This window comes from Telopea speciosissima, chromosome 10 (assembly GCF_018873765.1).
Source record: "Telopea speciosissima isolate NSW1024214 ecotype Mountain lineage chromosome 10, Tspe_v1, whole genome shotgun sequence".
Lineage (NCBI taxonomy): Eukaryota > Viridiplantae > Streptophyta > Magnoliopsida > Proteales > Proteaceae > Telopea > Telopea speciosissima.
In genome coordinates, this window is record NC_057925.1 from 14,159,948 (window position 1) to 14,173,338 (window position 13,391).

Below are 13,391 nucleotides of genomic sequence, written 5' to 3' on the forward strand. Positions count from 1 at the left end.
ACACATGCATATTTTTTTTTAAAAAGTGCCTTGCTTAGAATTTAGGATCATCCAATGGCCTGACTTTTGGGCTATGAGGCCTCCTTGGTGAGTTCCCACCATATTTAGAACTCTCCTGTGCATCTGCCAGGTGGAAGGTTTGAGGAAGATGCGACATAGCAAAGTGGAGTATGAAGGCTGTCGTATGTCTACATACTGGCCTGTATACCCATTCTTTTTTCTCTTGCACCACTTTGTTTTAATGAATTAAATCCTCTCCTTTGAATTGGGAAAGAAGATAAGTTATTGCATGGTAGATGAGTTCATACCTTCTTTCTCTGTAAGAAACTTTTGTAACTAAGTGATGTTATTTGTGTTGAACCTATGAAGAAGTTTCTACTCTGAATAAAGTATGTGGATAATGAACAATTGGCAGTGCTCGGATTTTTAACATATATCCAAGAAAGGGAGCAATACTTGCTGGATCTGATGCGGATATAATCATACTCAACCCAAATTCAAGTTTCGAGATAACTGCAGCTACTCACCACTCCAGATCAGATACAAATGTCTATGAAGGACGCAAAGGGAAGGTAATCCTTGTCATGACAATTTAGGTTGTATTACATCCTTGATATGTTTGTATCTATTCCAGTTTGGTACCTGTGAGTCTTTGTAAGACACGGACTTGAGGTGTTGTGCAATAATTTTCACTTGCCAGATAGGCTGCATGCAGTGATGGATTGTGAATCAGGACTCAGACCTATGGTCCACTATACTAACATATGCGAATTGATTCTTAACGAGATCAGAAAATGGTTAATATCTAATCATTTGCTCAAGTTACGGAATTTCACCAAATTGATTCACACTTGTCAAGACAAGTTATAATTTAGAAATTAGAAACCTCTTTACAATGCTTTCTTTTAAACTGTTACACAGTTTAGATGAAGTAGACCTATTATGGGAGAAGACAGCCCAGTTTAAATGACGTTCAAAGAAAGGACTGACCGCAGATGTCCATTACTTGTACTGCATCCCTCTTTATTCTGTTTTTTTTTTAATCTCCCAGTCAGTAGCAACCACAAAGCAAGACTGCTGGGACTGATAAAATCTGTCGAAGACTTTGGGACTTTAACAGAGTGTTTGAGGGCATCAATTTAATACTCAGTAATTTATTTTCCAAGAGGAAAAAGATCAGCAGTCCCTTTGGCACCAAAACTCTGATAGCAGTGGTGCCTTTTATATATGAGAAACTTGATGTAGGAATTTCATAGTGTTAATCCTACAGCTTGTGGATCTCACATTCAAGACCTCTAATGTTGGACAGAGAATAATAAATCTACGTAGATCCATGGAGTAGATCAGGATTCAAGAAAAAGAGGCTGAAGTGGATCAGATGCATGCTAAATCTGGCCAAATTAATTGTAGAAATCCAAGTGACTTTCTTTGATAATCATGGAAGATTCAGGCCTTGAAGGATGAGTAACTTCATTAAGATGAGAGAGGCAATGAGGCATCGAATTTTGAAGTTTCAAAAAAACCGAGTTCTGTCATTTTCTTTAGGGTTATTTTTGGATGTGCAAACTTCTTGATTTTGTATTGTTTGAAAGTTTTAAGCTATCGTAGCAAGATCAAGATCTTACACTTCAAAGTTGTGTCTGCTTTACTACGGGGTGCAAGTAATCTAATACGAGATATTTGTGTTTAATTATTTTATTAATTTTTGTAGGATGTTTTGATCTTTTAAGTTAGTAGTAGGTCTAGTGGGCGAGCCTTGAAGCAACGGTTAAGTTGAGCTATTGCAACCATCAAGTTGTAGGTTCAAAACATGGAAACAGACTCTCCGCAAAGTGGGGTAAGGCTGTGTACATTTGCCCCTCCCAGACCCTGCAGTAGCAGGAGCCTCATCACTGGGATGCTCTCTCTCAAGTTAGTAGTGGGTCTAATTAGGGCCAGTAAGTCTATAAATACATCATATTGGAGATTGTAATTAGATCTCTATTGAAGAAAATCCCCTTTGCTACCTCTTTGGGTTTTCTTTTTCTTGCTTTTTGGTGGGGTTATTGATGATGGTCAAACCTTTATCCTTGCACTCATTCGTTACCTCTGCATTGACCTCCTAGACGAATAGTATTTGTAATTTTTATTGACATAGTCATTTGATTAGTAGATAGTTCTGTTTGTTTCATAGTTCATTTGTGCATAGATAAAAATCTATGACTGACTAGCTAATATTCATTTTAAGATGTTCTAGTATACTACTGTTTTTTTTTTTTTTTAAAAATACAAAACAAGCATATTACTAGTAATGGGATGCTATCTAAGTACATTTGATAATATTAACATATGACATAAGACAAAGGTTTTTTTTTGGGTGGGGGTGGGAAGGAGAGGGGTGGCTAAATGAAAAAATTGATTGAAAAACCTTCATATTGAATAAATTTTTGCACAAAATTTTTATACTATTAGAGTTCAACAATACCTGGGTACTGTTATTGAGGATTCTGACCTCTTTGGGAGATTATTGCCATTTTGCACGTATTTGCTTGTTTTGCCAGTATGTAGAGAGAGTACGGATGATTTTGGTAAAAATAGTAAAGTAGCTTGGTTATGTAAATATGATTTTTTATTTATTGGTCTAATATGAAATGCTTGGATGCTTAGATCCGTTGCTTGCATTCTTCAACTAATATGAGAGAATGTTGATTGGGATGATTTGGCCATGTGCAACAAAGACCAACAAATGCAGTGTTTCTGAAGTGAGTTGTGAAAAATTCACATGGTGCTAGGTCTTTAAAGGACAAGGAAGGTCAAAATAACTTGCATCTGTACTACTTTAACTTGTAGTACGGATCAAGCTTAGTTAAATTCGACTCTGATCAGCATCTCTTTTATATAATTTCTTGCATTTATGGCATGTTTAACCGCCACATGCATGATCCATTCAGTCCATTTTAGAAATTAAATAGAAACAATTCTCTCTCTTTCTCAGACATACTCCTGTTTTGTGTGCATATGTATGTATGAACATACAATTAGTACTCATATGTAGCTGTTCTAGTATGTGGAATTTCACCATTTCAAAGTTTCATCTTGTACTTAAATTGAGTCCAAATCTTACCGATGGACACCAATTTCTGAATTATTTGGATTACATTCACAGGGAAAAGTAGAAGTGACAATTGCAGGAGGAAAAGTTGTATGGGAAGGTGGTGCTCTCAAGGTTCAACCTGGTTGGGGAAAATACATTGAGATGGCCCCTTTTAGTTATCTTTTTAATGGTATTGAAAGGGCTGATGCCACATACCTGTCATCTCTAAATGCTCCTGTTCGCCGTTTCAAAGCTGCAACTTGAGTTGCAGTTATCATTATTCTTTTCTTGGTAAGTAAGAAATCACAGGGAGTGCTATGCTGTGTAGTATTAAGTTATATCTTTAGTATTCTGCATTTGACAAAAGTTGAAAATTTATTTGAGCTTATATGTTTAAGAACAAAAAAAAAAACACACTCAATTATTGTATATATATTTATGGTTTTAAGCCAGGAAATTTTATGATTGTTATTACTTGTTTTTCATTGTTATCTTCACTATGGATCCTCCAATATCTTCTTTTTCCCTTTGATTTCCCAAATTCAAAGCTAAAATGGAAAAATCCAAATTAAATTTAAAATAATGAAGCAATGTAGCTCAATCTGGTATTACAGAAGCTTTTCAGTTTCACAAGAACAAAAATTATCTTTACAGATTACAGAATCAAACCGCATAGCTCTATTTTTGTTGAACAATTATCAAAAACAGCCAGGATTTTGCAGAGCTGATTGGATTGTGTACAAAATCAAGCCCCTATACAGCAAATAAAATAGCTCAAAATCTTATTTTTTCTCTGCACATTAAAGAAAGTAAAGGTTATTCCACCTTACTAAATACAGATACATTAAAGATAATAACAACATTATATTGAAGAAAATGAGGCCTTACCACAACTGAATCATCTTCTTGTTGATGATTATGATTATGATTATGAGGATGATGATGGTTGTTCTGACGTGCAATCAGGTCTTCTTCATTTCCGAGGCTTAATCGATGATCGCTTTTGTATCGCTTCCTATTGTCACGAGCTTGAGTAAAAATCATTGAGTAATTGGTACCACCGCCACCACCACTGGCCTTGTTATCCCACCCTCCAAATTGAGGAACAGCCTTCCAACTATTTTTCTGAATTATAGTATATATGTTCAAATAATTAAAATCAACTTTCTAGTTTCTACTATTATGGTGGGAAAAAAACAGCAACAGAAAAATATAATTCCTCTAGGCTTAAAAACAGCACTAGAGACCTTCCTTTCTCAAGCCATGTTCAGATAATTAGAGAGACATAACTTAAGGAAATAATCCCCTTATGCCCAACTACCAAACTGGACCTATGTTTGCTGGAATGTCATAAAAAAATTTACAAAATGAGTTTATTTGGATGAAATCCTCAAGTGACCTCATTCTCTTTTATTAACATTTATTTAACCATGCTCACTCTGGTTGTAGGTAAAAGGGCAATGAGTAGAAACTGTGGTGAAACTTTTTCTTCACCACTCATAAATCTAAGGTCATCAATACTCCACCTTCCTCTATATGTTGGATGTCTGAAATTATCTTCACTGGTCCTTAACACCCATCCAAGTGCAATGATGGCTATAGGTGAAGAAATTCCTCCTTCATTGTGGCTTGAGGTAAACTCGCTCTAAAAAATTTTGTAATCATATGATAGAAAATTGTAAATAAACTTCTCAAATGAGATCCCTTTTTTTTCATTTTCAATTCTAAGGAATTTGATTGAAAAGTAAAATAAAACTCCATTATTAGATTTGGGAAGATATTTAGTTATGCTATAGTAATAATTAAATTTTTTTTTTAATTTTTTCGTAATTGGAATTCCGTTACTTTCATTTCACGTCAAGTAGATGAGGCCATAATGACATCTAATGAGACATAATCAACTGATAAGCTTGTGCAATGAGGATGCATGGTAGTGCTAAACAAAAAAACAAGGTCAAATAACTTCCTTCCATGTTTCCAAACAGAGTCTTCACGAAACGGAAGAAAATCAATAGAAAACAAAACAAATAAGGGTCTAACTTGAGTACGAAAGTAGGGCGAGTTTCCTGTCACTCACGATGAAGAGAGAATCTCTTAACTCATGGTTTTGGTGTTCGGTTGAGATTACTATAACAGTGGGGAAAGTAGTTTGGACATTCATATGGAGGTTATTATGACATCTCAATGGTAGGACACATAATTTTTTTAATTTTTTTGGCCAAGAGTATATTCATGAAGAAACTTTTAAAAAAAATGAAAGAAAACAAAAAAACCTATCGAGTTTTTTGCCATAGATTCAACAAAAATCTATGAAAAAGAATTATATATAAACAATTGAAGTAGATAAAAATTTAAATAAAGAAAAAGAGCCAAGAACAGTGCCATAAGAGAAACACATTCATTTGTCTCCGTAAGAAAACATGAAAAAGCTATCAAAACAAAAACCAAGGAAGAAAAAATAAGGATTGAGCAAAAACTCCTAGAAATCCTAATAAATTAATGGGTCGATGTTTTTTGTGCCGCAACCTACTCAAACACATGGGAGCGTCATTTCCACCATTCAGGGAGCAAGACGGTCATTTCACCCACCACCATGTGTCTGGGTATAACCTGCATCCCCAGAACATTTTCCCCAAATAATAATTCTGATTCTTTCCTTCCTATAGTTTCCATTGCTCCCTTTTGAGTTCCTTTTTCCTTACCTCTTGATGGCTTTCCATGGCTTGCATTGCCATGAGACGATGGAGGACAACTGAAGAACGAGCTACAATTTCTGTCCTAAAAGATTATTAGACTCTATTTTTTATACTCTAAATTTCGTAGGATATAAATAGACTTTGACCACGTGACAGCCTGTGATTGGGTATTGGAAAAAATTAACTGTCTAACCGTTTAGACAACTCTTAAACAGACCAGACAGGTAGACCCGCTTTCCTATTTTTAACTAATTAAAAAAAGGAAGGATGAAGGGACTTATATGGTTTCACAGTTGTGGTGGGCCAGTTTTTTTGTTTTTTGTTTTCCCTACAAGATCAGATTATAATATATTAAGGAATAAACAGAGAGATTACAGAATTAACGTCTAGGCATATTCAGACAAACAAATACTAAAGACAAGGAAACAGAAAATTCAACCTTCGGCAAAACCATCAGCAGCTAAAACCTAATCTCCAAGTAATAGGTTAATTGTCTACCCTTGAGGATAGCTCACAGACTAAGTCAAGGGGGTTAGACTCTTATCTCTAATGAGTTGTATCTCTTCTCTTTGTAACAAACATATCAATAGAAGTAAAGCTATATCCAATGTATTCCATAAAAAAATAAAAAAAAAGTAAAGCTATATCCAATGTAAGTTGGTGTGGAAACCTATCCAACTCAATCTCTCTTTGAGTCGTCCCTGATGGAATTTATTATGAGCTTTTCCCATTATCATCTTCATCATCACCATCAACAATCTCTTGAGTCTTTCAATTATAAAAGTGAAATCTAGAGTTGTGAATGCAAAATCGACCTAGAATACATATCAAACACTGCTTTGGTCTTCCTTGGATATCCCACAAGACCTCTTATTTAATATAAGAAGGGAGATCAAAATTTGGTGACGATAAATCACTTTTTGCAGCTTTAAATCAGCCCTAGAGTTTATTTTAGTTGCCCTTCCAAGATGGTCCCTAGCATTTCAAATGTGCTTATATTAGCAAAAAAAAAAAGTTTGGTCACGAGGTTCTAAGGCAATTAATTATTCATCGTAGATTTCATCTGCGGATTCCTTTTATGTGTCTACATCGTGTACACAAAATAATACTTATACTTTCGTCTTGGATTTAATGTGTGGATCATAGTGGAATTTCAATCTTTTTTTTAGTTTATTTCCTAGAGACATAGCTTAGGCTATTGCTCAAATCGCTTTGAATTTTGGGTTATTGACTCTCTCTTTGGTTTCTTTAACTCTCTTCTACAGGGTTGGGTCATGCTAACCCTGACTGACCATGGGGGAAAAAGAGATGCATGGGTTGGCCAGGCTAGCTAGGAAGAAGAAAAGGAAGAAAGAAGAGAAATAAGAAGGAAAGAAAAAAAAGATAAAAAAGAATAAGAAGAAGACAGGGTCGGATTGAACCGGACCAGACTCAACCTGAGGCTTCAACCTTGGCTCAATCCGACCTGGCCCTAACTCGGAACCAAAAATTCCCAACTCTGACTTGTCCTCTGGGTCACCCTTACTAAAAAGTAAAAACCTACATAATCCGATTCCGAGGCCGATACAGATCCCGATTCCGGATTTTTAAACCTTTTGTCTATAGGCTCTCTACCTCGCGTTTTTCCATTCATTCGAAACCTCGTTCTTTCAACTCAGAACCCTAATTTTTCCTTCTTGAAGTCAATCGAAATCCCAGTTATTGAATTACTGGTTGTTCCTTTTAATTCCTCAGAGAGCAGGGGAAGTTGCAGTAATGGCAACTATCAGTCTCCGAAAGGGAAACACACGTCTCCCACCTGAAGTGAACAGAGTTCTCTACGTTAGAAACCTCCCCTTTAACATCTCCAGCGAGGAGATGTACGATATCTTCGGCAAATATGGAGCGATACGGCAGATTCGTATTGGTACTAACAAGGATACCAGGGGCACGGCTTTCGTCGTCTATGAAGATATCTATGATGCTAAGACTGCTGTCGATCATCTCTCTGGATTCAACGTTGCGAATCGGTATCTGATCGTGTTGTATTATCAGCAGGCCAAGATGAGTAAGAAGGTTGATCAGAAGAAGAAGGAAGACGAGATTGCTAAGATGCAGGAGAAATATGGGGTCTCCACAAAAGATAAGTAGAGCTGTTCGATTGAAATTAGTTGTTTTTTGTTCTTGAATTGGGGTTTCTTTTAGACGGTGGAGTTCAGATGTTGCTTGTATTGATGTATAAGTAGACCTTTATTTTGTGCACAAAATCATAGATTCGGCTAATTTCTGGCAACTCGTCAAATATTAATTTCAAGTTCGTTTCTATAATCCTGTGTGTGTGGATAATCGTTTTGGTTAGTGATTATTGTGGTTTTAAAGCTTTTTAATTTTGTCAGATTTTGTAGGTTTTGTGTGCTTTGTTTTAATCTTTGTCTGTAGATTCTTTTCCCCTTGACCAATCTTCTTTAAGTTTGATTATGGAATAGATTTTGGGGTGGGTAAGGGAATGTTAAACCATTATATGAGTATGAAGTAACTTATATGGAAGTTCAGATGTGAGAGAGTTTCTACCAAAGGATTGGCTGTTGAGCTTGATGTTCAGGATTTTGTAGGTGAGGAATTGGTAATTTGCTTCGTTATATTCTAGGGACTCAAGGGATTTAATCGGGCATGTTCTAGTGAAGAGAGGGGTTTCGAGTAAATATGTGGATATTTTAAAAGATATGTATGAGGACGTGGTGACTAGTGTGAGATTTGTGGGAGGTTAGGGCAAGGATTTCCCAATTACGATTGGGCTACGTCAGGAATCAGCCTTAAGCCCTTAGCTTTTTGCGTTTATCATGGACAACCTAACCAAGAACATTCAAGACAAGGTCCCGTGGTGTATGCTCTTCGCCGATGATATCTTTTATAATTTTGGAGAAAAAGATATAGATTTTTTTTTCACCAGAAAGTCCAATTTTAGGCTTTAATCAGTGGGACTGGATGCCAAGTCATATGATGTAAATATGGAGTACAAACTTCTTTGTAGGATTATAAAGTCAGGCCCTTGTGAAACTTTTTCCCCAAACCACTGCTTCCCTTTTAGTTGAAAAATGCCGACATTCGTTTTAATAAGAATGTAGAAATTTGCAACTCTTTAATGCCAAATCATATGCATTCTTTTAGGCACTGTTTGGATAGAGGTGTTTTGATGGGGGTGAGAATGAACAGTGAGGGAAAGTTGTCGGACTTTTCTAAAAACATGGGACAGTGAGATATTTGGATGGTAGGGGTGGGAAAGTTCTCATACAATCTCTGCAAGTCAGGTTTTCCCTGTCAGTTGGGTGTCTTCTTCTCCTCACCCCTTCAAAGTCTTACCAATTGGAAAATCTGCTCTCTCTCTCTCCTGTTCAAGTATCAGCGAACGGGACACTATGCCAGATGACCAGAGTGGGATATTTCAGCAAGGATGAGAAGAAGTCTGGAGACAGAGGTTATGGAAAATCACAATGCAATTGATGGCTTTTCCATATTTTCACTCGGAAATTGGAATGGAGAATTGATGAAATAAGAAACATAGTCTTTCTATTCACAGAATCGTAAAGACAAATGTGAGATTTTAGAAGGATCAGAGAACAAACCCAGAAATTGCCGAATGATTCTTTGCTATTTCCTCTCTCTCTCCTCTTGGTCTGCCTGAAAAGAGTTCCCCGTAAGAGGGACAGTCGGAACAAGATGATGATTTGCGGTTTCATCAGACAGGATAGGATCAAAGATTTCGAAATTCGCCGATCATAGGTCAGAGCAGGTCAAGCAAGGGTTGGTCGAGCTTACTTTCGTTTCCTCTGTCCAACGGGAGGAGGAGAAACTGTAAATATCCAGTCTTTATAGGCTGGTTGCTCCCAAGTCAAAGAGAAGTTGCAACAGGCTTCTTCATACCATCGGACATAGCGTACTAAGGACTCAACCCAATAGCTGAGCATCACCTTTTCCACAAAATACTCCCCATCTTCTGCGAGCTTACGCTCCAAATCCTCCCGCATCCGGACATATATGTGTGGAGAACGGCAAGATTCCAAAAGTCTCCGGGATTAATAAGAGTAGGGCTCTCTTTATTAACAACCTTATACTATAGATGTCTTTCCTTTTAACAACCCCATTATCAGTAGTAGGGCCCTTAGATACACGTATCAAACTCCAGGAATGCCATTGTTCAATCTCCTTTGGTAGAGCTTAGAATGGAGACGATTGATGAGGGACCCATTATAGAGCTGCTGATAAGTCTGTCTGTTCTTCTTGTGCTGGCTGGCTGCCATTTCTGTGACCCAAACCCCACATGACTCCCTCCTCATCTGTTCCCCATCGTGCATCCATCATCCATATAGCAGGATCGGTGTCAAAGATTGAGACGACTGAGGTTCAGAATGGGCTCCACAACTCTTCACCCTGCTGGTCCTACTTCAGGTCTTCGCTGCAACCATTGAGCGTGAGTTGGAGTGGATTAACCACGAGTTAGGGTGAGACGGTGAGTGATTGTGGCAAGAGCGAAGAGATCTGAGCTTATTCCAGAATCCAAGTGAGTGGGGGACAGATTGGGAGAAACTCATGTATTGTCTGTCTGCAACTCAAGGCTATGGTTTTGAAATGGGAACTTGAGGAGGAAGAAAGAGAATGAGATCGGTTCTGTAGCTCATCTCTCCCCTCACCTCTCCGCCCTTCTTGTCTACAGTCATTCTCTCTCTCAACCAAAAGAAATTTGGGGGGTGGGGGAGAGATGCTACAGTGATTCCCCCTTCTTTCCTATCCCTGTTTTCTCACACCACTGTACGTGGGACTGACTCAGCAAACTCTCCCACCCTACACTCCTTGCTATCCAATTGGGGTCTTAAGGAATTTGGAGTTGAGTTGGAGTCATGAGGATAAATTACCAGAGTTCACAAACCAAGGATGCCATGAATCTTTCACTGATACCTGATGCAGAGACAACCTGGTTGAAGTTACTGAAATAATGCCATCTGCATCTCTGCTGCGTTCAGTGCAATAAAGCCATGTTGGATATATCTTACATGACTTGATTCTTATGTTGAAGACTGATATATCATTAGTGTGTAGCTTGTGAAACCATTTTTTATTATTTTTATTATTTTTATTATTTAATTTTATGAAAGGATTGTGAGATCGATGTTATTTAAGTGAACCAGGTACATTTTAAAGGACTAGGAAGTCTGGAATTACCTGAACACCCAAATGCATAGGGATCCAGATCCTCTCCAATAAGGAGATCACGCAATGAGTGCCAATGAGGCATCCAACGGCTGGGCTGCCTGGCGCACATCCTGGCATACACCCAGTCAGCATGCCCTTACACCCAAGCGCCCAAGTTCAAAGGGATCCTGATCCAACTCAAAGTCCATTGTCCATAAATTCACTCAGGTTGAGTAGAATTGTTGATGCACCTTACACCCAAGGGATCTTGTGCTGTAATATAGACAGTTGATAAATTGGTATGCTTAGGTGATCAATTTGAGGTTCTGTTTTCCTCTTAGCTGACCTGCATGATTCATTCCCAGGTACCAATTCTAGTGTTAATTTCCCTTTGGATATCTTGATGATTAAGATAAGCAGACTTAGTTATCTCATGACATGACCTGCAACACAAAATATGACAAATCCTCCCAATTAACCAGTAGATGTAGTTATTTCCTGATTCTGTTTTTTTGTTTGTTTGGTGGGGGGGGGGGGGGTTGTTAATAGTTTTACCTGATTCAGAAGTAATGATAAATAAATATTAAATTGGATATTTCTTAATCAAATTTGAATATCTAAATCAGGCGATTCAAAATGAATACACTCAAATAAAATATCTATTGAATATCCTACTATTGGGAGAGAAAGAATAAAGAATTGTCACCTAGATTAGGATCTAGGACCCGCATAAAAAATATATGATATTCGAACTGGTCCAACTGTGGGATTGGGTTCGAATCAAGTTGTAGACCAGGAAAAGTATTAGGCATTCTGATCCATCCAGTTAATCCGATTTTTTTATTTATTTGGTATTTTTATTAAATAAATAAATACTCCAAACACATGCTTTTCATTATGATCCACATAAATCATGAAAATAGAATAAAGAAATACGACGAATTTAATTGCAGGAATAAAAGGGAACTTATTTCTACTCATACTCTACAAGAAATAGTTGGGTAGTGTTTGGTATGCATTCTTGAAATGCATTCCAGATCAATTTCGCATTCTTGGGTGATAAAAATAGTTATTTTTATTGTTTGAGAATGCAAAATCGACCTGGAATGCATACCAAACACAGCCTATATGCATGAAATAACTTATGCAAAACAATTTAAAATAATGTTAAAAGCCCCAACCAGCCAACAAACAGTATTTATAGAAATGCCATTCTAAGTTTCGAACATGTATAAAACATAACTCAAAATATTAAACAATAGAAAAATAATATGAACTAATATGTAAACATACTAAATTAAAATATCTAAGTGTAGAATTAATAAATCATGAAAATAACATAAAAATTTGAAATTAATTAATTACTTAAAAGGCCTAAAGATACCCTTCTAGTGTATGAGGAGCCAAAATGATAGAAAATTAAAAATAAATTAGAAAACACATGAGCACTAATGACTTATATTAAAAGCGCTAGATAATTTGAACGTGAAATTCGTGGGTAATAATTATACTTAAAATGATGAAAATGCCACTAATACTAAATACTACTCTTGAGATGTAAATAAATGCAGAAAAATTCAAAAACTAGCATGAATTATATGAATGTAAATATATTGGAAAACATGAAATATGATATGGCATGAAAAGAATTCTATTATGTTTACCCAAAAAAAAAAAAAAGAATTCTACTACAACTATAAGGTGTCAAATGGTGCATGAGAAAAATCTAAGGTACCGTTGGACAATGTTACTAGTGTTTCTATGCCGTTTCTGACAAAAAACGTATTTTGGTGTTACTGTTACAAGAATAACGTTTCTGGCTTCTTGAAAGGTGTTTGATAAACTTGTTCCAGAAACGTATCCAGAACACTATTAATACTGAAAATATATGTAGTACAATGACTCAAATCAGACTGCAGATTTCAATCAGCTTCCTGAATCACAGTGCTTATTGAAGCTTATACATCGTGGATATCTCATCATCTACCTGAGTTATATAAATTTAACCATATAAGTTTTGATTTAAACAAGATAACATGGCCATACAAAAAAATATCTTGAACTCGGTAAACGAAATCCACACACAACAGAAACGTGGCCACAAAGACAACAAGGAGTTTTGCACAGATAACAGGGGAATATCAACAGAAACCAATTTACCCTGCAAAGCATAAATGAAATCCATGAACAATTACTACTGAACATTTAAATGACCATATCTTTAATTGCTTTTAACAATGGAGGAGAAAGAGTTGCAGTCAGAAAACCCTGATCCGAGCCTCCCAAACGAATGACGGAGTTGCAGAGATAGGGCTGGTTCGATCTTAGGTACCGTCTGGAAGAGTTGGAGATTTTATGGTTGAATCGAACTTAGCATTGTTCGAAATAGTTGCAGACTAGGGCAAACTTGAGCCTAGGTCATATTTCGAACAGATCCATAGTCAAACGATGTCCCT

At 36.7% G+C, this 13,391-nt stretch overlaps 2 protein-coding genes across 3 annotated transcripts in view; both read left to right on the plus strand.

Annotated features, from left to right (window-relative positions):
* LOC122642924 (dihydropyrimidinase) overlaps positions 1-3,372 on the plus strand; it is a 41,687-nt gene extending 38,315 nt beyond the window's left edge. For both annotated transcript variants that reach the window (XM_043836538.1, XM_043836539.1), the window contains exons 12-13: positions 416-572; positions 3,146-3,372. In XM_043836538.1, coding sequence (XP_043692473.1) covers positions 416-572; positions 3,146-3,337 — 349 coding nt within the window. In that variant the 3' untranslated portion in view covers positions 3,338-3,372. The remainder of the gene's footprint in view (positions 1-415; positions 573-3,145) is intronic.
* Positions 3,373-7,455: 4,083 nt separating this feature from the next.
* On the plus strand, positions 7,456-8,130 carry LOC122641464 (splicing factor 3B subunit 6-like protein). The gene has a single exon (XM_043834704.1). It carries the CDS (start codon positions 7,525-7,527, stop codon positions 7,897-7,899), a length of 375 nt encoding a protein of 124 aa, XP_043690639.1. The 5' UTR covers positions 7,456-7,524; the 3' UTR covers positions 7,900-8,130.
* Positions 8,131-13,391: the final 5,261 nt, after the last annotated feature.

Bases quoted from the DNA above. Each gene is read 5' to 3' on its own strand.
- LOC122641464 (XM_043834704.1), top strand. From the start codon at position 7,525: ATGGCAACTATCAGTCTCCGAAAGGGAAACACACGTCTCCCACCTGAA.